Source organism: Aythya marila (assembly GCF_965140915.1).
Source record: "Aythya marila genome assembly, chromosome: Z".
NCBI lineage: Eukaryota > Metazoa > Chordata > Aves > Anseriformes > Anatidae > Aythya > Aythya marila.
In genome coordinates, this window is record NC_139080.1 from 86,733,596 (window position 1) to 86,758,928 (window position 25,333).

Below are 25,333 nucleotides of genomic sequence, written 5' to 3' on the forward strand. Positions count from 1 at the left end.
TTCAAAAGTTCCATGGCTGAATGTGGACACCATGCCATGACCCAGAGTGCAGGTGTCCCTGGTAAGCTGTGGAGCAAATGGTTTGGGTCTGAAGGGACCTTAAAGATCACCTAATTCCAACCCCTTCTGCTGTGAGCAGGGACACTTTCCCCTAGACCAGGCTGCTCCCAGCCCCATCCAGCCTGGCCTTGGGCACTGCCAGGGATGGGGCAGCCACAGCTCCTCTGGGCAGCCTGTGCTGGTGCCTCACCACTCTCAGAGTAGAGAAGTTGTTCCTAATATTTAATCTAAATCTACACTCTTTCAGTTTAAAACTATTACTCCGTGTCCTGTCCCTACACACGCTGACACAGAGTCCCTCCCCAGCTTTCCTGCAGCCCCCTTTAGGCATTGGAAGGCCTCTATAAGTTCTCCCCAGAGCCTTCTCTTCTCCAGGATGAAGATCCTCTCCACAGGAGAGATGCTCCATCCCTCTGTTCATCCTTGTGGCCTCCTTTTGACTTGTTCTAACACTTCTGTGTCCTTGTGGAGGGACCCTAGAGCTGAGCACAGGGCTCCAGGTGGAGTCTCATGAGAGCAGAGCAGAGGGGGACAATCCCCTCCCTCGCCCTGCTGCCCACGCTGCTGTTGGTGCCGCTCAGGGTACAGGTGGCTTTCTGGGCTGCAAGCACACATTGCTGCCTCATCAACCAAGAGCCCAGGTCCTTCTCCTCAGGGCTGCTCTCAATCCATTCTCTGCCCAGCCTGTATCTGTGCTTGGGATTGCTCTAATTCAGATGCAGGACCTTGCACTTGGCCTTGTTGAACCTCATGAGGTTCTCACAGGCCCACCTCTCAGGCCTCTGGATGGCATCCCTTCCCTCCAGCATGGGGTCAGTGCCACACACCTTGGTGTTCTTTGCAGACTTGCTGAGGGTGCACTTGGTCCCGCTGCCCATGTCACTGACAGGGATGTTACACTTCTTATTTTTATTTCATATATAACTATAATTTAAGTTTTCAGTGTTTGTTCTTATACATTTCTATTACTATTAATTTAGTGCTTACTGTACTTTGACTTGGGGTAAATGGCAAGAAACAATTTTCTGTCATGGCAGTGGATAGTATAAATCAATCTGTTTATTAGGTTCATTTAATGGCATCTTTCCCTCTTTTTTCAGCGCTCCATATAAGAGGCGCTTGTGTGTATCTGTTTGCACTGACTGCTCATAATTTGCTGGAATGGGGTCTATGCCAGATTTTTGTTAAATTGCAACATCGAAGCACTATGTACTAGTTATATAGCATGTGTGGTAATGAGTGCGAACCTGTCTGGTATTTTTTTGGTTATTTCTAGTGGTCAGCTTATTAAAGTCTATTAATCTCTGTCTGAATGTATGTTGTTTATATTTCAGTCCACACCAACAACCAAAGAAGAACCTGGAAAAAATGCACAGTCATCCAAGGTACATACTTAACTTACAGCTTTGGTGATCTTTTGCACTTTGTTCTTTGACTAACTTTGAAGTGATAGGTGAAAGTCTTTGCTTCTACTGTGCTGCATAAGGCTGCTGCATGAGTAGTAACATATCCATGCGCAAAAGAGCTATGAGCTAACAGGTATGGAAATACAGTCTTTGGGGAAACAGTATGCATTATTGTTTCAGAAAAACTTAACTTTTGAGGTAACTATCTTGGAATATATATTGTGCTTATTTAGGTGAAGGGTGGCAGGAAGACACAAAAGGCTAGTGTTTTCATTTTTCCAGATAGCAGTCTTGGGACACAGTGTTGAATTTGCTTAGGCTTCAGTCCTGAACTCTGGACTTTTCCCATCATTTGCTTTTATGCAACTTTATATGAAAAGAAATAAACAGTAGCCTAAACTGACTTTGACATTGTAGGGACGATTTAACTTCCTTTCTTTTTTTTCTCCGTTCACTCTCTGTATTTACCATTCCCACTTTCAAAAAAAAAGGAGGAAAACCTGACTTACAACAAAATAAAAACATCCCAAGTGTAAAAAAATAAATAAAAAATAATAACAAAAAAAATCCCTTACCCCAAAAAAACAAAAGCCCCAACCCAAAAGGTCAAAGTTACTGCAGTCTTAATTTGGAAAAAAAAGGGGGAAAAGGGTAATTGGCCAAGGAGACATAGTTTAGCAAGAATAGGTAAGAAAAGTTAATTTGCTTTTCAGTTTTGACTAGCTGAAAACATAATTTTAAGTAACATCTTTTAAAGGATAAATGGCTGATAGAGAATGGAGTAAGCATGTTTTTCTCCTCATACAGTACCTAGATATGGCTGGACCTGTGACTTTTTCTCTAGTTAAATGTGAACTATGCATTCCCTGTGAATACAGTTTGAAAGATAAATTGTCTGCCCCCTCTAAAGCTGGATGTGCATGTGTGTCTGTGTGTAGCTGGTTAAAAATAAGAACTTCTTAAAAGATGGTAATTTTCTAAATGTGGGTGTTGTGTGTCTTGAGTCTTATTTTTTCCTGTTAAAATAAACTCTAGGAAGGTAAGCATTCAAAGGATTGTCACTTCAGAGTGTATATTCTGGGCAAGAAATGCATCCTCATTTATACAGCCCAAATTTCTGAATTTTGGTCAATAAGAGGAATATTTTTTTTCCTATCTACTGATTTCCAGTTGATAAAAATGTTTATTTTTTGGTATATTGATTGAACAAGTGTAGATCATGTTCTCTAGCATTGAATCATGGTAACAATAAATAATCTTAACTTCCTGTTTTATGACAGCCAACAAACTCTCAAAATAACCAGCCATCTGAAGAGAGACAAAAAGAATCCAGTGGTGTAAGTTGTATATTTTTTCTCTCTCTTTTCTTTCTCTTGAGGGCTTCTTGTGATATTTTTCATCTTTAATATAAAAAAGCAAAAAAACAAACAAACAAACAAACAAAAACAATGGCCCCAAATTATTTCCCTATCTAATATTAAAAGCTATTTCTCTACAGGCAAAAGGACAAATTACACCTTCTGTGATAACAGCTTCTAAACCAACTAATACAGGAAAGGTAGCTGCAAGTCAAGCTGAGCAGCCTCCACAAACAACCTCCAGAGAGGCAGCACAGGTATAGTAAAAGTAGCAATCCAATTCTTATTATTTATGTTACTGTAAATGTTAGAAATGCACATCAAGATGCACATCTTATGCTGAATATTGTCAAGCAAGACTGAACCCCCAAAAGTCAAAATGTAGAAGAACTGAGAATCTGTCTTGTGTTTAAAAGTGCACATAACAAACCTCTTCTTGTGCTGGTCTAAAATCTGGAATTTCTGAAACTTTAAATTCTACACACAAATTAACACCCTGAATATACTGAATCCAGCTAACACGTGGTAGTGGTAATTGATAAGGATTGGCTGCAAAGCTAGATAGTGTTGGTAGTTTGTGCTAGTTGTTTGGTGATCCTGACATGCATCTGGCTTCACATTGCCTAATACACTGTGGCTTTTATTCAAGCAAGCAACGTGAAGATTATTACAGCTGTGGCCCTGTTTGAGACCTTTTCCTGTATGTTAACATACTTAGGGCTCCTATATCATTCATGCTAGCTTTTTGCAGATTCCTTGCGGCTACATGGGGGTGATTGGTTCCTCATGATTTTTTTCCCCGCCCTTTCACTACTGAAGGTGAGCAGAAGGGACTGGTCAGTCACACAAATGCTTTGTTTATTTAAGCACTGCCAGCATGGAACTGCTTTACCTGTGCAGTTTCAGACATGTTTGTAGTAGTAGCATTTGCTATGCACAGGTCAGCAGGTTATCTGTTTGCAGTAGGACAGCCCATACCACATGACTGCAAGGTTGGGAGGAGGGTAGGAAGACAAAGTTTGGGGAAAAAGTTTGGGAGGGATCACTTCAGAGAGGCAAGTCTGGAGCAAAAATGTATGGTAGAGTCAGGATCTGTGGCTTTTGGTCTTCTGGACTGCATGTCACCAGACAGGGTAAACAATGCCAGAATACCGTGAAGAACTCCTGCTGCTCTGTTACAACATAGTTTTTCCTCTTATTTTTTTCTTTTTGTAGTAAATGTGAATGTCGCTAATGCAGAAGTCTGTATTTTCTATTGATGTTTCTCTATCACCTAACTCTCTGAAGTAACAGTAGGCAGTTTACATTCTACTTATTTGAGCAGTATTTGGTGCTGGTTTTAATGGTGTATTGAGGACTACCTTCTAGATGAAAATCAAAAGCTTTCTTCGTGATCATTTTGCACTGCTAATTTCTTTTGCTGGCAAGGTAAAAGAGGTAAAGTTCAATCTTAAAATTGAATGCTTTTTGCATGCAAGGTCACGTTGGAAACAGTGCATCTATGTAGTATTGCAGGTGGACAGCAAGCTCATTCCGCTGAAGCATCTTGATGCTGTGTGGGTGTATTAACTAGTTGCTGAGTCCAAAAAAATAGGTGCAGTCTCTGAATTTCACCTTTTAGGCTAGGTTCAGTATCGTCATGCAGACTGCAGTTACCTAGCTTGCCCTCAGCCAGTAGGTAGAACTAGCTTATGTTTTTTATTCAAAGTGCAGATGAAGAGGAACAACAGATCTTCATGACTGAGTAGAACAACTCTGTTTTACTTTGTGTTGTCTCCAGAATTTTTAATGAAAGTTCACATATATTATCACATAAAGTGATTTCTTACATTTTCTCTTATTTCTCCAGCCGAAGTCTGAAAAGACATCCACCACAGGTGGTGCAGCTGATGCACGTGCTGTTGGCGCAGGTGCTGTTGCAAGTGCAGTTACTGCAGCTGATAAGCCAAGCACTGAGGTTGGTAAATACAATTCCAGATAAATGCTTCACCTGTATTGACCTCAGAGAATGTTTCAGAACAGAAACATTCAGAAACAGAAGTATTTATGGACAGATGGTAGTAAAAGGACTACCTGAAAAAATTGGTAACCAACTAGTGGCATGTTATTTCCTTTTTATCAGATAGCATTTCTTCAGAATCATTTTTAATACAAGTAGTATAAAACTAATACCATCTTGAGTTATATTTCTGCATCAGCTGCCACGTAAATACGAATGATCTTGTTACTGGCACTGGGAAATGAGTTTAAGAACAGTTCTTGCTGAAAAATTTTGCAAGTGCTGAACCTGCTCAAATCTTTTGGTCTAGTTTCCAGGAATTTTTGGTAGATTCACCAGATGATTCAGGTTTTGTTTTTCTTTCCACAGAATGATACTTTTTATAACACTCTGCTTATTTTTCAGACTGGTATGGATGAGTCAGCACTAGACAGTCTAATAGATACACTAGGTGGACCTGAAGAAGATGAGCCTACTAGCCCAGTTTACACTGGTCCAGAAGTTACGGTATTTTCCTTTTTTATTTTTTAGAAGATTCATCTCTCAGATACGTCTGTAGTTGTTCGCTATTACATTGACCCAGTAATTGTCTCTTTGATCTGCTAAGAAGTAAAATAAAGCTTGAACAGTTGCATTTTAGTGGTTTTCAGTAATACAGAAATGGTGTAATTATGTATATATCACAGTAGGAAATGGTTAAGTGTCAGCAAAGTTGCTTTTTGAATTGACTTCCAAGCATGGTCTCTAGCAGATTTACAGAAGGCAGTAATGGAGGTGTAGGAGAGCATTAAAGAACCTAGGAGCTTTCATATCTACTTGCAAAAGAGTAAAACATTGAGAATTTAGGCAAGAATGCATACTTTTCTGAGTTAGAATGGGAAAGTAACAAAAGGGGGATTAGGGTTACTTGCTTAATACAGTACTGAAACATAGCTCTACGTTAGAAATTATTTTCTATAAATAGGAGTACAAAAACATTGATGTGTGCATTCTTTTCAAAGGAAGATATTTCTTCACGATACTTAGAAGAAATGGGAAAACGAGAAGGTAGTCTCCCTCCAAAGTATGTTGAACTGCTGAAGGTTAGTGAATTAATAAAATAAAATAATTATTTGTCCTTGCTTTCTTTCTTTTTATATGTTTTTGTTTCCCATTAATTACGAAAGTAATTATCCTTTTAGAGCAAAGGAGATGGAAAAGATGGAGGCCCACCAAAAGCAGATGACCAATCTGAAGTAAGACTTTTTTTATTTTTATTTTTTATTGCAGGGAGAGAATAACCCAGTTATCATTGGATTCCTTGGAAAATCAAAGTGTTGCACGTCTTCCAAAAATGCCATGAAGTAGGAGAGGGTTGTGAGCTGCCAGATAACACAGATATTGATAAAACTAATAGAACTGGGCATAAGATGGTGATGTGTGGTTTTTTGTTTTTCTTTTTTTTTTGAAATAAAGAGGTAGGAACTCTAATGATACTGACAGAAACAAGTCAAATAAATAAATGCTTATAGAGGTATTCGGCATAATAATAACAAAGGGAGGAGATAGTGGGCATAATAATAACATAGGCAGGAGATAGTAGCTGTGCATACAGGAATCTCCTAGTAATCTTTTTAGCAAAAAGTACTTCAATTTCTGCACTTAGCAAGATTATTCTGTTAGCCAGTTTAATTTGTCTGTTTGTTCAACATATAAAAATAAGAGCATGTCTGAAAAATGAGTGAACAGCTGAGGGAAAATATTATCTGATTAACCATGGAACATATTCAGATTCTTAAACTGAGTTTGACAACTTTAATATTTGAACTTCAATAATCATAACCTAGCTTGCAATTTCTTCTTCAGAAACCAATGACAGATGATGAGCTTGCAGATGCCCTGTCATCTGACTTTACGTGTAGTATTCCTTCTGCTGAGGAAAAGAAGACAAGTCTGACAGAGGTATTAATTCATTTTTTTTTTTTGTCCATGAAAGCTTTTATTGCAATGAAGTATTTCTGTTACTATCTTAACATCTTACTTAACTTTAAAAGCCTGTTGACAGTTTTCCCTTCCTTTTATTTTTGCAAATATGCCTGTAGTTAAATTTGTCTCACTTTGTTCTTATGTAAAAGAAACAGAGTAAGGATGGTGAAACCATACAAGCACAAGCAGCAAGCTCAGTCAAGACTTCAGTTCCTCCTGAGAAGAAAACAAAATCAAAAGAGGTATAGAGGTCTATCTTTTGACCAGTTACCTTCTAATTAAAATTTCAGTTTACAAACATGTCATATGTATGTGTGTCTGATCTTAGAAAGATGCTTATCGTCTTCATTTTCAGTTCAAAATCTCGACTAGCCCAGAATGTACGGGAATAATAGGAAATGTGATTGCTCAAACTGTACAGCATTTTGAAGATCAAATCTTGATGGGTCAGATAATTCTCCTTCTCCATTCCTCTGCAGAGTAACTGTTCTTTCATCTGGAGACAGCAGAGGAGTAAAATGTGTTTTTGTGAAGTTGTTTAAAATCTGAACATGGTTTCATTTTCTTGTATTTTACAAACCACTCATTTTACCACTCTTTCTAGAGTTATACTGCCCCATCCCCAAGGGAAAATGTTTTGATTTGACTGTGCTGAGCTTATCACAAAATACACCATATGCCACCAAGTAGAGAAGACCAGTGTTGTGCTTGCTGTTTCTTTCATACATACCATGAAAAATATATGTATATTAAGGTCTGTGTCAATTTAAAGAAATAACAACACGATTCTCATTCTATTTTCTTAATGCAGGAAATGAAAGAGGATGCAATGGAAGCACTTATGGATACTATTGGTGGACCTGAACCTGAACCTGAACCTGAAGATGTTACCACTATTGTAGAAGTGTCAGAGGTATAATCTTTCTTTTTTCTTCTTTTTTTTTTTTTTTTTTTTGTCCAACAGCTTTCAGAATCTCCCATGGAATCATAGTTCCTTTTTGTTGGGTAGTGTACAAATGTGTAAAATAATGACAAAGCAACTTCCGTATCAAAAGCCTAAGGAATGTCTGAGTCCAGTAGGATAAGGAAAATAAGAAATTACAAAATCCCAAGTGGATACAGGTAGAATAGAATATAATAAGACAGTCTGCAGTATTAAAGTATTTCATTTTTTGGCTATATAGGCACCTTTCACACGGGGTACAATTTACATTAATCTTTTTTTTTTCCCTGCACATATTTGTGGCTTTTTTTTTATGATGGATGTTCTACTTTTGCCACTAAATATTGTTGCCTTTGTAACTTGGGCCTTGCCTTTTGCTGTGTCTTCTCAGTCTTTTGTTTTTCTTCCACAATAAGATTTCAACAGTAGCATTATGTTTGCAAATTAAATTGCCTTTTAATTTAGTTTTTCAGACTCTGCTTGTAACCCTACTAATCTCGCTTACATTCTCCTGTCTTCACTTACAACTCAAATCAGGCGAATGACAAGGAAATAGTAGAAAATCAGTTGTTGCTTTAAAAAAAAAAAAAAGGTATAGTTGAAGTTTGACACAAAAGTTCATGTTGTGTTGCAGATTTGGTCAGTTTGGGCCTTCAGATATCTTAGTGAATGCACTGCTTAATGATGGGAAAATACAGAATTACAGCTTGTATAGTCAGAATGATATAATCCAGGGAAACCTAAGAACTTTGAACATCCTGAGAAGTCTAAAAGTACTGGCCACGAAGTGACAGTTCTGAGCAGAGCTTTATGGATTTAAAAACAAAACAAAACAAACAACCTTTATTTATGGCATTAATTCTTAAGCCATAATTATTTTACCACAGAAATTTGATAGGAGTAAATTAAGGAATTTGAATGTCTTCATATATGGAATAATTTTGTCTTGCTAATACTTCTTTAAACATTAGGCTGAGCAATCTTGATAGTGATGTTGCGTGAATTGTAATTTTTCATTTCACTAAATAATATTTTTGTTCTTTTTTTTTTTTTTTTTTCAGGCAAAAGCTAAAGAGAAAAAAGAAAAAAAGGCAGGAGAACGTGATGATACAATACCTCCAGAATACAGGCTAACACCGGAGTTGGTATGTTTTTCTAAACTCCATTGCTTTGCAAATAGTGCAGCTACCTCTGACACTTTACTTGGTCACAGACAGGGAAAAAAACACGGGGAAAAGAAGCAGTAGTAGTTTTCAACTAAGATGGCTTTACCATCTTGGTGATTCTTATATCTAGTTTCATACCCTTCTTTTGTGAGGAAGATTTATCCAGGGTTAAGCCAACTGACAGTAGAGCTGAGATGTTTCTGTGTAGTTCAGTTTCACTTGCAGAATTGGAAGTTTTTGTGACGGTTGTTAGTATAACTGACGTTAACAAGATTGGCATATAAACTGTGCCTGCTGGAGCTGTGTGAATGGAGTAGTTTTACCCCTCAATTAGAGGTTTCACAACTGCCCAACTATAGGCATTAAGATTTAACCCACTATTAGTACAAGCATGAAAGATTGTCTCTTATATTCAGAGCGTGCTTTTCTACTGGATTAAATTCTGCTGTTTTACTATGGAGTTAATTTCTGCTGCATGGTGATACTGATAAGAATGAACAATTTTTCTTCAGTTTCTTGGCCCATTTGTACTCTTTTAGCATTATTTTTTTTTTTTGGTTTGTTTTTAAATCTGCTCACCTGGTGATGTAGCAATTCCATTTGCTTAGATGAACGCCTGTTACTATGTCACTGATTCCATCTGGTGTCTCTCATTTATATTATTTTGTTACTGATTATGGAGTATGACACCTTATAACAATGGAAAAATGTCAGTAATACATACTTTCTTCACTTTTAGGATAAAGATGGAAAACCAATATTGCCAAAGCCTGAAGAAAAACCTAAGGTTAGAAAACTGACAATACTTTAGGAGTGTGAATAGATACCCTGTTTTCTCCCCCCTCTGTCATCACTTCTCTGGGCCATTATGTAAGTCTCTTAATCTGTGTGTTTACTTCATTGCACAAAACATGCTAATCTGAAGGGTGAAGTGGAAGCTATTTTTGCTGAAATTCATGGACTGTTAATGAAGAGATCATAGTAAGAAATGGATTTAGAGATTACTAAGGCATTAGAATTATCGAAATGACTGCTAACACAAAGAAAAGCTGTATCAAAGGGTTTGTTTAGGGTATCCTGTAGAAGTACACTGAAGCTGCTGAAGGACACAGAGAGAGTTGAGGCAGGCTTTTCTGTTTTCTTGACAAGTAGTCATCAGATGTAAAGTAATACAATAGGAAAAAAGGAAAAAAAAAATTGCAGTCATTTTCCTAATCACAGGGAACAACTTGGATTTCATAAGAATTATCTCCATCGTGGCCTAGAAAGTGCAAAATAGATTGAACAGATGAAAAGGAAAGCTTAAAGGTTACTTGAAAACACACAGGAAGAAAGCAAAAAAAAATAGGAAAAGGAAAGGAACTGAATAGAAATGAAATGAAATATTGTGAATTAAGGAGTGCTGCCAAAATATCAGGGCTAGAATTGGAAAAGTACAGTTAGCAAAAATGAATGTGAAGGTCAGGACCAATCTGAGTAAGAATGTAACAGTGCATTTGTAACAGAAATGTATTATTCAAGCTTGAAGTATGGAGGAATGCAAAGGTGGTGACAAAAAGACTGTCTCTATAAATTTGTGTCTGTCACATTATAGACATTCAGCAGTCTGAGTGGGTGATGTTTGAGAGCTGCACAGAGGGCCACCTGCCAAACATATCATAAGGAAAAAAAAGAGCAGCTATGCATTGAGGGAACCAGATACTAATGTTAGGAGACAAGTCCTCTTGTTTCACAGGGAGCATAAGACAAAAGATGTCCAGAAAGAAAAGTTACAAAAGAGCATGGTAGGAATTAAAGAAGGTTGGTTGATAGTTTGACTGAGATTCAGAGCCAAAGCAAAACAGGAGGTAAGCTCAGAATCATGAGGTGTTATGGTAAAAGAATGAAGGAGTTAGCAGAAGAATAAGTATTCCTTTGCTCTTCTACCCCTGTCAGTCTGAGACACAAGTATCATTGAGTATTTGATGTGTAAGTGAATGCCAGGAGTATCTATCTTGCACTATTGTTCTCTGTAACTACTGTAACGTTCTCTACATTATATGTAACTCTACATTATATGTAATGAATGTAACGTTCTCTACATTGTATTCTCTGTTGGCTTTTTATTCTATATTGACTTTTAATAACAAAGCAACTGACTCATTTTGGAAAAAAAATATATATATTTAGTTCTGTGCGCTGTGAAATTCATGTTGTTGGATGTGACTGTGAAAGGTTATTTTAGTGCAGGCTACAAAAGTTTGTTTGCTTTCCAAAAAGTTGAAGTATAATTCTTGGAAAAATACATTAAAAATAGACAGTGAGTCACCCGTAACACGTATGTCCTTTTTTGCAGCCTTTGAGTGAATCTGACCTTGTTGATGAATTTTCAAAAGACTTTGCCTCCCCTGCACAGCCTGCAGAACAATCCAAACCACTGAAGTCCAGCAGCACATCCAAAGTATGTCTCTCTAGTTCACATAAAATCCTGACTCTGTCAGCTTATTTACAGCTGGATGATGCTACTGTTCATTCAAGAAAAAATGTTTCCTTTCCTGTTGCTTTCAGTGCATTACATCAACTCTGCTTGTAATTTAGTTCTTAATAGAATGATAACTATCTTTAAATTCAGATTTTTTTTCATTATTTGGTACTGAACTTAAAACAAACAAATAAAAAACAGGTATATTTGGGGTTTCTGAGCATATTCAGTAAAAATGCAGTGCAACTGTTATCTTTCAGAAATCATCAGCTCCTGAGTCTGCAAAGACTACAAAGGATGAAGTAGTCCCTCGTGCCACAGCCTGCACTGTGCAGTCTTCAACTCCAGCATCTGTGTCATCAGTGAGTAGTTAGTCTCAGCGGGAGCTAAAGGAAAACTCAGTGCTTCATTTATGCAACGGTATAGCATATTGTCAAGATGGTTATTTCAGGATGATATACATGTACTCTTCCTCAGTAGAGTTGAGTTATGAAGGATGGGTGCTTGCAAAAAATACAATAGAATCATAGAATAACAGAATGGTTTGGGTTGGAAGGGAGCTGACAGAGCACGCAGTTCCAACCCCCTGCCATGGGAAGGGAAACCTCCCACCAAACCAGATTGCCCAAAACCCCATCCAGCCTGGCACTGCCAGTGATAGGGCATCCACAGCTTCTCTGGGCAGCCTGGGCCAGTGCCTCACCACCCTCAGAGTCAAGAATTTATTCCTTATACCTAATCTAAACATACCCTCTTTCAGTTTGTCGCTCCATGATAAGGAATCCCTTTTCTGCCTTTTCTATAGCCCCCTTTTAGGTACCAGAAGGCTATTTATAAGGTCTCCCTGGATTCTTCTTTTCTCCAGGCTGACCAACCCCAACTATCTCAGCCTGTCTTTGTAGGAGAGATGCTCCAGCCCTTGATCATCCTCATGGCCTCCTCTGGACTCATTCTAATACTTCTGTGTCCTCCTTGTGCTGGGACCCAGAGCTGAATGCAGGGCTCCAGGTGGGGTCTCACGAGAGCAGAGCAGAGGGGGACAATCCCCACCATCACCCTGCTGGCCATGCTGCTGTTGGTGCAGCCCAGGATACGGGTGGCTTTCTGGGCTGCAATTACACTTTTCTGGCTCATGGTGAGCCTGGAGAACAAGTCCTACGAGGAGCGGCTGAGGGAGCTGGGCTTGTTCAGCCTGGAGAAGAGGAGGCTCAGGGGTGACCTTATCGCTCTTTTTAGGTACCTCAAGGGAGGCTGTAGCGAGGTGGGGGTTGGCCTGTTCTCCCACGTGCCTGGTGACAGGACAAGGGGGAATGGGTTTAAGTTGAGCCAGGGGAGTTTTAGGCTAGATGTTAGGAAGAACTTCTTCACTGAAAGGGTTGTGAGGCATTGGAACAGGCTGCCCAGGGAAGTGGTGGAGTCACCATCCTTGGAAGTCTTCAAAAGACGTTTAGATGTAGAGCTTAGGGATATGGTTTAGTGGAGGGCTGTTAGCGTTAGGTTGGAGGTTGGACTCGATGACCTTGAGGTCTCTTCCAACCTAGAAAATTCTGTGATTCTGTGATTCTGTGATTCTCATCAACCAACACCCTCAGGTCCTTCTCCTCAGGGCTGCTCTCGATCCATCTTCTGCCCAGCCTGTAGTTGTGCTTGGGATTGCCCCAGCCCAGATGCAGGACCTTGCAGTTGGTCTTGTTGAACCCTGTGAGGTTCACACAAGCCCACCTCCCAGACTTGTCAAGGTTCTCCTGGATGGCATCCCTTCCCTCCAGCATGTTGACAGTGCCACACACACACATAAAGTCTGTAAACTTTATGAGGGTCTCCAACAAAGTTGTTAAGTAGTGCTAGTCCCAATACTGAGCCCTCAGGAACACCACTTGTCACCGGTCTCCAGCTGTACATTGAACCATTGACCACAACTTGAGTGCCACTATCCAGCCAATTCTTTACCCACTGAGTGGTCCATTTACCAAATCCATGTCTCTCCAACTGAGAGACGAGGACATTGTGCAGGACAGTGTCAAATGCTTTGCACAAGTCCAGGTAGATGATGTCACTTGCTTTTCCCCATCCACCAATTACGTAACCCCATCGTAGAAAGCCACCAGGTTTGTCAGGCATGATCTGCCTTTAGTGAAGCCACGTTGACTATCATCCCTCACCTCCTTATTGTCCATGTGCCTTAGCAGAGTTTCCAGGAGGATTTGCTCCATGATCTTGCTTGGCTCAGAGATGAGTCTGACTGTCCTGTAGTTCCCCAGCTCTTCCTCTTTCCTTTTTTTAAAAAATTGGGGGTTATGTTTCCCCTTTTCCATTCAGTGGGAACTTCACTGGACTGCCACAATTTCTCAAATACAATGGACAGTGCCTTAGCAGCTACATCTGCCAGTTCCTCAGGTCCCATTGACTTGTGTGCCTTCAGGTTCCTTAGATGGTCTTGAACCTGATCTTTTCCTACAGTGGGCAGTTCATTGTTCCCTCAGTCCCTGCCTTCTGTTACTTGGCTGTGTGACTGGAGCTCTTGCCAGTGAAGACTGAGGGGAAAAAAGTCTTTGAGTACCTCAGCTTTCTCCATATCATGGGTAACCAGGTCCTCTCTTCCCTTCAGCAGAGGGCTCACTTTTTCCCCTTGTTTTCCTTTCATCACTACTGTACCTATAGAAGCCTTTCTTGCCCTTGATGTCACTTCCCAAATTTAACTCTGTCAGTGCTTTTGCTCTCCTAACCTGATTCCCAGCTATTTGGACAGTGTGTCTATGTCCCTCCCAGGCTACCTGTCCTTTCTTCCACCCTCTGTAGGTCTCCTTTTTCTGCTTGAGTTTGTCCAGGAGCTCCTTGTTCGTCTATGGAGGCATCCTGGCATTGTTGCCTGACTTCCTCTATGTTGGGATGCATCACTCCTGATCTTGGAGGAGGTGAATATCCTTGAATATCTAACAGCTTTCTTGGGCGGGCCCCTCTGTCCTCCAAGACTTGTCCCATGGTACTCTACTGAGCTGATCCCTGATAAGGGGATTAAAAGCAGGACAAAAAAAAAAAAAGACCCTTTGGAACATTTCAGCTGTCTGTGGATCTCTGCAAAGGAGAACTCTATTTACAGAGCAGACACTGATTTGTGTTCCTTTACACAGAATCATAGAATCATTAAGGAATCATTAAGGTTGGAAAAGACCTCCAAGATAATCTGGTCCAACCATCCTCCTATCACCAATATCACCCACTGAACCATGTTCCTAAGCACCAGGTCCAGCCTTTCCTTAAACACCTCCCAGGGATGGTGACTCTGCCACTTCCCTGGGCAACCCATCATCCCATTCCAATGCCTGACTACTCTTCCTGAGAAGTGATGACTTTACACTGATGCATAGTGTAACTTTTTACGTAAGTTTCAATATGTTTAATACTTGAATAAATTAAGACAATTAATTGAAATCAGAATCTGGAATGAAAACCAGAATTAGCTGCTACTGAGCAGCTACTAAGCCACACCACAGCAGTCTCAAAAGACATAGTAAGTGTACAGCACATACATATCTGAGATATAAAAATGGTAGAAAAAGTGGAAACATTAAACAGAACACAAGAAGAATAACGCAGAGGACGTTCCCTGCTTAATTGAGTTGTTTCTAATGTTCTTCCTCAGGGAAAAAATGATGTGACATTTATGAATTACAAGACATTTCAGCCAGACATTTACAGAACACAATCCTATCCTAAAACATGCAATTTTTAATTATTAAAAGGAATGCCAGAAAAACTGCTTAAAGCATGTTTAAGACAAATGCAGACAAAGCAGATACTGAGAAAGCTGGGCATAAAGCACAATTTAACAAGCTTACCAGCATTCTGTCCTTCAAAGCTTTACATATCAAGTCAAAGCACTGATAATAATTCTTATTGTCCCCAACTTGCCATTAGAAAACAGAAAACTGACATCAGAATAACTTTTCTAAACTTTTTTTTTTTTTGCCTGTCCTCTGCCAACTTCTTTAGAATCTGCATCCTTATCTAGCTGATTTGGTAACTGATGGTATGGTAACCAAATTTTAGCTCTCAGAAGAATACGGGGAAGTGTGATGACTTGAATATAGTACAGTATTTCTGAGGGCAGGCAAGTGTGGAAGCTAGCCAGAGGACTTACATACCAGCAAAGTAGGATGGAAATTAAGATTTTTCTTGCAGTTTCAAAGCCAGAAGACAAAACAATTTCTTCATAGATTTGGACCGCAAAGTAGGCATGGGAATCAGAGAAACTCTCAATGCCTTCTCTAACAGTATTAGTATGTTTCAACAACTTGTCATAGACTCTGAAAACCCTGAAACAAAATAATGATGGTATTTAAAGATCAGGATTTATATTTATCAACAGGGATGTTTGGAGAAGCCAATTAACAAAGTACATCTTAAAACCCAGCACACTGCTATTAGTCTTTATTTTAATAAAGTTAATCATGGGTACAAATAAAATGATCTAATACAATCTCTAATACGATAAATTGAATAAAGGCATAAAAATCCAATAGTTCAAAGACAATTCATGTTCTTGTACTAAATCCAGTGACTGAGTAATAAGCACCTTGAACTCAGCAGGTCCCATTTATGTGGACACAACTGGGAATGGAAATGTTATAGATTTTTAGTTTACTTATCAGATTTTATCTCTACTAATGTGTGGCTGTCAGTTGTAATGTATAAACAAGTTTCTTCATTTGCTGGTGAATTCCAGGCTAAGAATTATATATTACTATATTGATACTCTTGTAGGTTGGTCACGTGACAGATGAAGCACTGGAAGCCTTGTCCAGTAGCTTAGAAAAGAAGAAACCTCATCCAGAAGAAAAGAAACCTGCTGTGGACAAAGTTAAGGTAGGAAATAATCAGATCTCAAAAATACCTGGTTGATGTACTTATCTTCAGTTTTACTGTATTTCCACAGGCTAAAGAAGTTGGAGATAACATTGTCACTTTTTAAAACAAAATTTACTTGTGAAACCAGTTGCATTCTATTTAGGAAATACTAGTAGGATTTGAATAGTGAGTACATTTTCTTAATCTTTGTGTCTATAACAGTACTCTACTACATTATCTTCCCTCAGCTTCTGGAAACCAAATTTGCTTAGTGTCCTACTGCTGAAACAATACAGAGTTAACATGCGCATCGGAGGTAGTGTGTAATTTAGTCCATTTTCAACAGGAAACATGTTTATGATAAGTTCTTTAAATGAAAGAGTGCATATACAACTTGTTTTTTTTGTCACTGGTCTTGTTATTTTACCATGGAGCCTGAAGTACATCACTGGAATATGCATACTCCGTCTAAGGGAATGCTGTTTGTAGCCACAATCTATTATTTTATTTTTTCATTTTTTACTCAAGTTATTGAGCGTAGCCACAGAGAAAGGATTTTATAATATGCTGGAACTGTGTCAATAAGAAGTTGTCAAAGTTAGCTTCACTACCTTTTTTTTCCTGCTCATATTCCAATGTAACTTGTATGGGGAGGAGTCCTTTATCAATCTGGCTACTGCATTCTTTGTGTAGGCTTCCTTTGAATGCCAGTTCAGGTAGCTGTTGAATGCATTTGAAATAAAATCAAGAATTATGACTCAGAAGTACACTGCTATTTTGCCATTGGCCCATGCTTGTCTTAACTCTGTTGGTCTTCGTTGTAATAGGTGGATGTAATTCCTCCCACCAGATGCAGGAAAAAACAGGAAGACAAATGAAGCCTTTTTCAAGAAGGCTCTCTGAATTTCCATGACTTTTTTTCATTTGGCGGTGGAATTGAATTAGATTAATTGGAATCAGTAGAATGAAGACACTGAAAGCTTGCTTATGCATTTCTGTTGAGATGTGGTTATTTAGTTTTTATTCATACTATTTTTATTTTGCCTTAAAAGGAGAAAAACAAGCAGGAAGAACACAAAAAACTGGGGGAAGATGAAGAAACAATTCCTCCAGAGTACAGATTAACAGATGCAAAAGTAATTCACTTACTATGCTATTTTAGTCTTTAGACACCTTTCTTTCTTCAGTGTACATGGTTGAAACTGGAACTCTTTCATTTTGAAATGTTTATGTTTACTTCAGACATTTTTATAATATATAAAAATGGTGTTTTGTAGTTCCTGAATATCTGACATCTTTCATTAAATGCCTACATAGGCACAGAAATGGTTCAAATGCAAGTACCTACATATGAGTAATTTTGTCTGAGATTAGTTCCCTGAGTCTTTCATTATCTTTTTTTGCTGTAGAATTTAATAAATTATGATTAGTTACAGCTGCTGTTCAAAAAAAAAAAAAAAAAGGCAAACCAACAAGCTTCAAGTTGGTATTTTTACAGACATCACCATATAACTCACTTGACATAAATGGGTTGCTTAGTTATAGCCAGGACTTGCACAACACCTGCCACAAATGCCAGTGTGAGAAGACATGGCCTTCCTGGACTCTACATCCAGCAATATTGCTATAAATCTGGAAGGTGGGGTTTTTACTTAATTCTGCTACTTCCATGGCAATTGAAGCACAAAACAGGGAGGCTCAGTATCCAACACACATCGCTTTTAAGCAGTCATTATGTTTTTAAGTTACAGGAGTTTTTGTTTTGTTTTGTTTTTTAAATGACACTTTGGATAACAGTAGAAAATGCTAGAGGTTACTGGTTAGATCATTTCTTATTCCTTGTATATAGTGCTGTCTGTCATTAAGTCGATTCTCTCAGAGTTCTTACGTTGCATTGTCATTTAAGGACTACTTGGATTAATACAAGAGGATTTTTCTTTTGTAGGATAAAGATGGAAAACCACTGCCACTAAAACCTGAAAAAGAGTTCCAGGTAAAAAAAAAAAAAAAAAAGTGAATATATATGTATTTGGAATGCTGCACTAATTAATTACTTAATTTTAAAATGGGGATATACTGTTACCTGATGACATTTTTTTTCTCTTTTCAATGATAGCCAATGAGTGAAAATGATTTGTTAGAGGGTTTGACGCAAGGTTTTTCCTGTTCTCCAGCACAATCTGCACCACTACCTACACCAAGTGTAAAAAAGGCGAGTATATTTGTTTTCTGAAAATGTTCTATTTTCATGTAATTTCAGTAACCCTGAGGTTTTTGAGTTCCCTTAAATTTTACATAAACATTCTTGAATAAATATTTTTTTAATTTTGTTGCAATAAAATAATAGAACAGAGAGCAGGACTGTAATAATAACAATTTAAAAAACAAAACAACAAAAACACACCTAGGTAAATTAGCTACTATGTAGTGCTATGTACTATGTAGTGCTTGAACTTTAAAAAATGTTACTTAGAGATGTAGATGGTCTTGGTGAAATCTTAGTTCCTCTGAAGTTCTACAAAACTTGCCTTTGACTTAGCTGTGCCAGGGTTTGACTCGGTAGTTGAGATGCAAGACTGAACACGAACAAACTGAGATGCAAAACACCTGCACTGTGCTTCTCAGGAAGGGGTTTCACTCTGAAATAAGTTGAGCTTCAAAGTAAAATAAAGTCCTTGAAATAAACTGTGGAGGCATTGCATTTCAAATGCATGGATTTTGATAAACATTTTTCTCTTAATTCCTCTCTATTAGTAACAATGCTGTGTCTTGTTTCAGAAAACGAAGGAGGGTAAAAAGCCTGGCGATTCCTCAGATGTTATCTCTGCTGCTACAGTTTCCTCAGTGCACTCAGCAGCTTCTCTACCTTCAACATCAGTAAGCAGCATTTTCTCTAGATACTTATTTCAAAGAAAGGAAAGTCTGAAGAGAGAGTGTGATGAGGACAGTTGCACAAATATAGACTGTTGCAAAGTTAAATGATTTATTGTAAATGCTGGTTATTGAGGGGAAGGAAGATGTTTCCTGTGGAGAAAAAGTTTGAGGCTTTATTGATTCTTCATCTTCAACGGAATGTGAAGACTGTTCTGTCTATTTCGTCTTAATACCACTTAATGTTGTATTTCAGGCTGCTTTTGAAAACTCCTTGCCTGCACTTGGAAAAGGAGGTGCCCAATCCTGTACTGATTCCTCCAGAATTACAGAGGACATTAGCGGATTTGTGCATTTCACTTCTATGGGTAGATGCAGATAGTTAGCTATGTGCAAGTGGTTCCATTTTTAGGCTTGGGCTTTTAAGTGAGCCACATCGTTCTTTTTCTAGTTAGATAATAACAACATTGCAAATATTAATAGTGTAGTCATCATCATAGTGGCATCTTTTAGGCCTGAAAATAAAGGAATTCAAGGTCACTGAAACCACAAGCAGTTCTATGGCCTCTTCTGAATACCGTTTTTATTTAGTTCCATTGAGCAGTAATGTTGCATGTCTCTACTTTTTCCCATCTTGATTCGTGCAATGAGAGCTCCCTCTAGTGTTCTGAAAATGAAATTTAAAGCTCCTCCCACCTGCGACATTAAAGATTTTTTTTCTGGGCAGTGTTTGAACAAAAGTCCTGTGAATTAGCAAAAGACCATATATATTGTGACAATAAAATGTTAATAAGTTTTAATTCAGATTTACACTTGCAGATTTACAACTAATCTGCAGTGATAATGATGTTTGCAAAATGAATAACAGCTACAAAACCCAAACAAACAAACAAAAAAACACAAAGCAGTATTTTAACTGTTCTCATTAGGTCAGTTTTGTAACAAAACAAAGCCATTCAAATCAGTTCTGTAACCCCTACTTCAAATTGTGTTCTCGTAGGTCTAAATATTCAGATATCTTTTGTTATTACTACATTGCAATTAGAAAGGAAGAGCTGACCATTGTTCACTGAAGTTGTTGGTTCATTAGTTAGTATTTATATTAGTTTGAAAAAATCTTTTTACAGCAGATTTGCTTTCACAAACATATTTATACTTTATTAGGCAGGAAAAGAGATGGATGAAGCCTTGGATCTCCTGTCTGATTCCTTGGGACAGAGAGAGCCTGACCCTGATGAGAACAAACCAGTTGTGGATAAAGTAAAGGTAACAAAAAACATTCTGAAATTTTGCTGGCTGAAAACAGTTGAGAAATTTACCTTATTTCTTAAAGATTTTTTAAGAATATAGAATATTGAAATGCTTCTTATATACTCATATGGGTATATGGCTTATGATTTTCAGATGCAGGAGGAAGGTTACTAGGAAAAAAAAACACACTGATGTTGTCGTTTAGGCAAATTAACCATTGTTTCGTGTTGTTTTTTTTTGTGATTTTTGTGAAAAAATGTTGAATTGTACACTTCAGTGTACAGTTCAATATAATTAACTCCAAACTTTGGAGTTAATTGCTGAAATATTACAGCAAATTTGCAGTAATTTGACTTCAGTGCCTTTTACTGTCGTTATTTATTTTTCAAGTTTCTCCTCTGACATTTGTTTCTAAAATTAATTTTGTGGCTTTTTTTTTTGTCAAACTTGATTGATTTTTATAACCAAACTTGATTGTCTTTTATAACCCAACAGGCATCAAGTTCATCAATGGACATGTTCATTTAATCAGTTTTGTTTTTCTGCTTGTTTGTTTCTGATTGATTTGACTTCATTTGGTCTCCCTTCTGTCTTTTTTAATTTAATTGTGTAAAAGCCTTTCTGCTAATAAGGAAATCCCATGCATCTCTGCATAATAATGATAGTCACAGTAAACTGAAATACTTAAAGGATTGTTACTGGGGTAAAATCACCATATGCTGCCAATGAATAAATTTAGCAGGAAATTAGGTTTCTAATCTATGAGGCCCCAGTGTGGTGGTGATTGGCTGCCTAATGTAGGTTACAGTCTGGTTAGTGTTGTCCCTTGTTATAGGAAGGTGGTGAGTGCCTGATATTTGAGACGTCTGCAACTCCTGTGCTTCAGTGGTAACAGAGGTGTAAAAGCTCAGCTTTCATGTGGTGGTGGTGTTTTTTTGTTTGTTTGTTTTTTTTTAAGGCATAGAAAATGTTCATACCAGATTGCATTTCTTCAAAAAGAAAGAGGAGTTCCTTAATATGTCTGCATTTACACATACAAAAAAAAATTCTTCATCCCTGTGCTTACAAGCTATTTGCATCTAAACCAACTGTTGTACTTGGCATGGTATACTTGACAGGGCTTGAAGAATTATAGATGGAAAAATAACCTTAGTGGAACCGCTTCCAACCTTGATGTGTTTTTTTGGAGCTTGTGGTGTCATGTCTTGTAGTTATGTTGTATTTGAAAATGACTCTGGCTCCTAAGCCTGATAAAAAGCATAGGCCAGATGTTGTGTGGGCAAGTGTTCTGGGTTATGCTATAAAGGTACACAGATGCATGGCTCAGGTACTACAAGAATATAATAATATATTACAAGCTGCGCCAGCAGGGGGTTCAGACCAGACATCAAGAAAAATTTCTTTACTGTGAGGGTGGTCAGACACTGAAACAGGCTTCCTAGAGAGGTCATTGCTGCCCCATGCCTGTCAGTGTTCAAGAAGTGTTTAGGCAATGACCTCATAAATATGCCTTAACTTTTGGCTAGCCCTGAAGTGGTCAGGCAGTTGGACTTGATCTTTGAAGGTCCCTTCCAACTAAACTATTATGTTCAATGCTGTTATTTGGCATAACTCTTTTCTTTATGTTGGGATGCTGCTGCATATATGCATGTTTAACTTACTAAATGTCTGCACCTCTTGAGAGCTAGTAATCTTAAACTTTCAGGCATGAAACATGCTTCTTGGTGAAATGAACATATTGGTCTTTTTCCAGTAGTTCTGAAATTTTAAATTCAAAAAAGGCAACTGTCCTCATAATTTTTTATAACGAACACTTCAGCGTACTGTTTTCTAATGTTTCTAACATTTGTCAACCTAATTGGGCAAATACCATATTTATCAAACTGTTAAATGATGTACAATATACAACTAACTATGCATTAAGTATGCAGTTGCATATTAAAACCTCAAAGTAGCAACAAAAGAGCTAAGTATTCAAGTTGTTTAAAATTAAATGCTTTCAGGAAAAGTCTAAATCTGAACACAGAGACAAACTTGGAGAAAGAGATGATACTATCCCACCTGACTACCGAGAGCTTCTGGAGTCAGGTGACCAGGTAAGGAAAAACTCCATTAATTTTTATTTAATTACCTCACTGCAACACTAGAAATTTGTGCATACGTGCCAGTCTCCCTGTGAAATTACAGGGAGAACAGTGAAACTGAGTAAGGGAGTAAGTGTGTGTGCTATATTTATTAAGGTTCAACACATAAACACTCTGTTCTTAGAGAAGCTGTATATATCTGTGCAAGCATTTGATTAAAAACAAACAAAAAAAAACAAACAAGTAAACAAAAACAACCTAAGGTGTATATGTGTTGTTTTTTTTAACTTTTTAGAATTGGACACTGAACAAATAACAAATAAGTCATTTTAACCACCTAGTAGCAGTCAACATCATGGAGGTATGGCAGTACAGGTTTCAGTTATGCTGTCTCATTTTCTTAGGTATTCCAGAAAACTAGGTAACCAAAAAAAAGGTGTCACCTTTTAAGAAGCTTGGTTTATATTCTCCCACAGACAGGAGCTAACCATAGGTAAAAATGCCTATTCCTTCCGAGCAGCTTCATGGTTAAGGACAAAGAATATATACAAGTATAACCTTCATGGTATACGTGTATACCTGAAGCCCTATGGAACTGACATTCACTGTAATGACTGACCACTCTAACAGGGATTCGGTCATTTCTAGACCAAAAAACTATTTTTCCAGTAGACTACAAAGACAGACAAAATTGCAGACATAGTCAAGTAACAGAGCATGAAAATACATTGTGAACTGGATTGAACACACAGCTTAAGTAATAAAGAAATCAGTACGGAATGGTTCAACTTTCATGGTGATCTGAAAGTTCCCTATTTAATGTGTGTAAAAGCATGTGATATATCATAAAACTAATCTGACCAGATCAAAATGAGAATAAATTTTTTATTATTTCCAAGGGTAAACCTGTAAAGCCAACTTCAAAGGATGCTTTGAAACACAAAGAACAAAAGGTAAAATTTGTTCTCTTTTTGTTCTTAGTTTGTTTTGTGCTCTGATCTTTTTTTTTTTTTTGAAGCAGTGTCAATTGAAGGCTTAAAGTTTGCATTATTGCAAACTCCATAAATGCTATTGAATGCAGTAGGTAATAATAAAGCTTTTTTACCTACTCAAAGGGGTAATAGTAATTTTTTTTTTTACCTATTTAAAATAGGTGTACACACTAAAACTTTTAATAAAAGTAACTATTCGTTATAAATGGGCAACTGTGGTATTAATGTTAATATCCAATATTCAAAGACATTGTGTAGTTTGGAAAGATCAAATACAGGTGTCTCTGTTCTGACAAATGTTTAGAGCTAAGATATATAGATATTTAAATAAAAGGATAGTTAAGCCAGTTTTAAATGCCCGAAACATTAATTTGGCTGTCAGAAAGTAGTGCATACTGTATGACTTCAGAATTAACGTTATTGCAGAAGCCTACGGATGAGTCTGCAGCTATCGATGCTCTATCAGGTGACTTTGATACTTTTGCAAATGCTCCTGCCAAACCACAGCACTCAAAGGTAGGACATTTACTGCTAATAACTTGCAAAATAAATAGTTTTCCACTACTTAGTAAAAGTTTTATTTGCTGTAGCTCAGTTTAGGTTTAGAGTTATCCTCTTTGGAATGTGCTGTCAAAATTTAATGATCGTCTTACTGTTATAAGGAAGTTTGATGTGTCTTCCTGAGTACTAAAGGAAGGAGGCAGGCTTGGGGTATTTGGTGTCTTATGGAGAAGTAAGACAAGCTTGGAGAAGTGATTTAAGCAAAGAATTCTGATTAACATGTTTTGTATAAATTCAAGTGTCAAAAAAAATATGTAGAGAAATCTGTGTTTAATACGGCATGCACTATCTAGAAATGGTTGTAGGCTGGAAATGAGAAAACAGTTCAAAATGGTTTTCAGAGAAATGCTAGGATTAGAAAAGAGTTTTAGGTATGTTAGGGAAAATTGTATCACCAAGAAGAAAGAAGAAGGAATGGACTGAAGAGGTTTTGTAATGATAAATGTAGTATTTGTCATAGAATCATTTTAAATACCTGTCAGACTTTTCCCAGAGAAGTGCTGCAAATGTGAGCCTATATGAAGTGAGTTAGCAGTGGTAGCGGCATGAATTTGGAGGTCCGCCAACATGAGGATGGTGTTATGGTTGGTAGAGATGAGTGAGAAAGGATGGTTGTGCTGGAAAAGAGTATGAAGAAGGAGACAGATTTGATTGATAAGAAGCAAGACTGAGGCTTATTTTCTGCTTGCTCTCCATCATCCTTAACCTGGCATTTGCTACCTTGAGCTTGGACAGCAGAAGATGACTTGAATGGCTGTGAGACATCCACTGTGCCTGTTGTCACAGGGGAGGAATCTACAGTTATCTTACAAGATTCCTTGGTAGGGGAATTTCTGGGGCAATTGGTGGGATGTTGGAGCTGAAGTCCTGGACTCCTTGTTTTCCACAAGTGCTCAAACTGTAGTTAAGAATCAGTAACCACCTCTTTTTAGCCATTTGTTCTCTTACATTGTATGTGACATGCATGTTCTATCATAGGCACCGGTCCCTCACCTCCTGACAGAGGCAATGGTGAACAATTTTTTGAATGGTGAAATTTTGTACCCAGATGGTTAAACCAGCTGCAGTTGTCTCTAATCTGCTGCTAACCTCTGCCTCTCTGTCCCTGCCTTTTTCTTGCGGTAGTGACTTGCCTGCTTCCAGCAAGGAAAAGGAAAAAATAAAATAAATTGCAAGATAAATGAAGCTTGAATTTAATACATCTTTGAGCAAGCCAGTCTATTAGTAGTGAAAAACTAAATCTCTTGGACAGATAGAGCTGTGGAAGCATAACCAATTCCCCAGGGAAATTCTGCACCAGCATCCTAAGCTTACACTAGTTGCTAGTGTACCTACATGTACTTACTAAGAGTGTATTTTAAGTTTGTT

General features: G+C 37.8%; 1 protein-coding gene across 10 annotated transcripts in view; it reads left to right on the forward strand.

The window, feature by feature from the left end:
- The window catches only part of CAST (calpastatin), a 69,565-nt gene that overhangs the window by 39,055 nt on the left and 5,177 nt on the right, over positions 1-25,333 (forward strand). For 7 of the 10 annotated variants that reach the window (XM_082784255.1, XM_082784258.1, XM_082784259.1 and 4 more), the window contains 23 exons: positions 1,395-1,445; positions 2,747-2,803; positions 2,965-3,081; positions 4,674-4,781; positions 5,229-5,330; positions 5,825-5,905; positions 6,005-6,058; positions 6,669-6,764; positions 6,938-7,030; positions 7,600-7,701; positions 8,793-8,876; positions 9,637-9,684; positions 11,233-11,337; positions 11,619-11,720; positions 16,123-16,224; positions 17,259-17,342; positions 18,152-18,199; positions 18,323-18,418; positions 18,985-19,083; positions 20,242-20,343; positions 22,332-22,424; positions 23,312-23,365; positions 23,831-23,920. In XM_082784255.1, coding sequence (XP_082640381.1) covers positions 1,395-1,445; positions 2,747-2,803; positions 2,965-3,081; positions 4,674-4,781; positions 5,229-5,330; positions 5,825-5,905; positions 6,005-6,058; positions 6,669-6,764; positions 6,938-7,030; positions 7,600-7,701; positions 8,793-8,876; positions 9,637-9,684; positions 11,233-11,337; positions 11,619-11,720; positions 16,123-16,224; positions 17,259-17,342; positions 18,152-18,199; positions 18,323-18,418; positions 18,985-19,083; positions 20,242-20,343; positions 22,332-22,424; positions 23,312-23,365; positions 23,831-23,920 — 1,968 coding nt within the window. The remainder of the gene's footprint in view (positions 1-1,394; positions 1,446-2,746; positions 2,804-2,964; positions 3,082-4,673; positions 4,782-5,228; positions 5,331-5,824; positions 5,906-6,004; positions 6,059-6,668; positions 6,765-6,937; positions 7,031-7,599; positions 7,702-8,792; positions 8,877-9,636; positions 9,685-11,232; positions 11,338-11,618; positions 11,721-16,122; positions 16,225-17,258; positions 17,343-18,151; positions 18,200-18,322; positions 18,419-18,984; positions 19,084-20,241; positions 20,344-22,331; positions 22,425-23,311; positions 23,366-23,830; positions 23,921-25,333) is intronic. The other 3 variants (XM_082784262.1, XM_082784263.1, XM_082784256.1) reach the window with 1 other exon arrangement.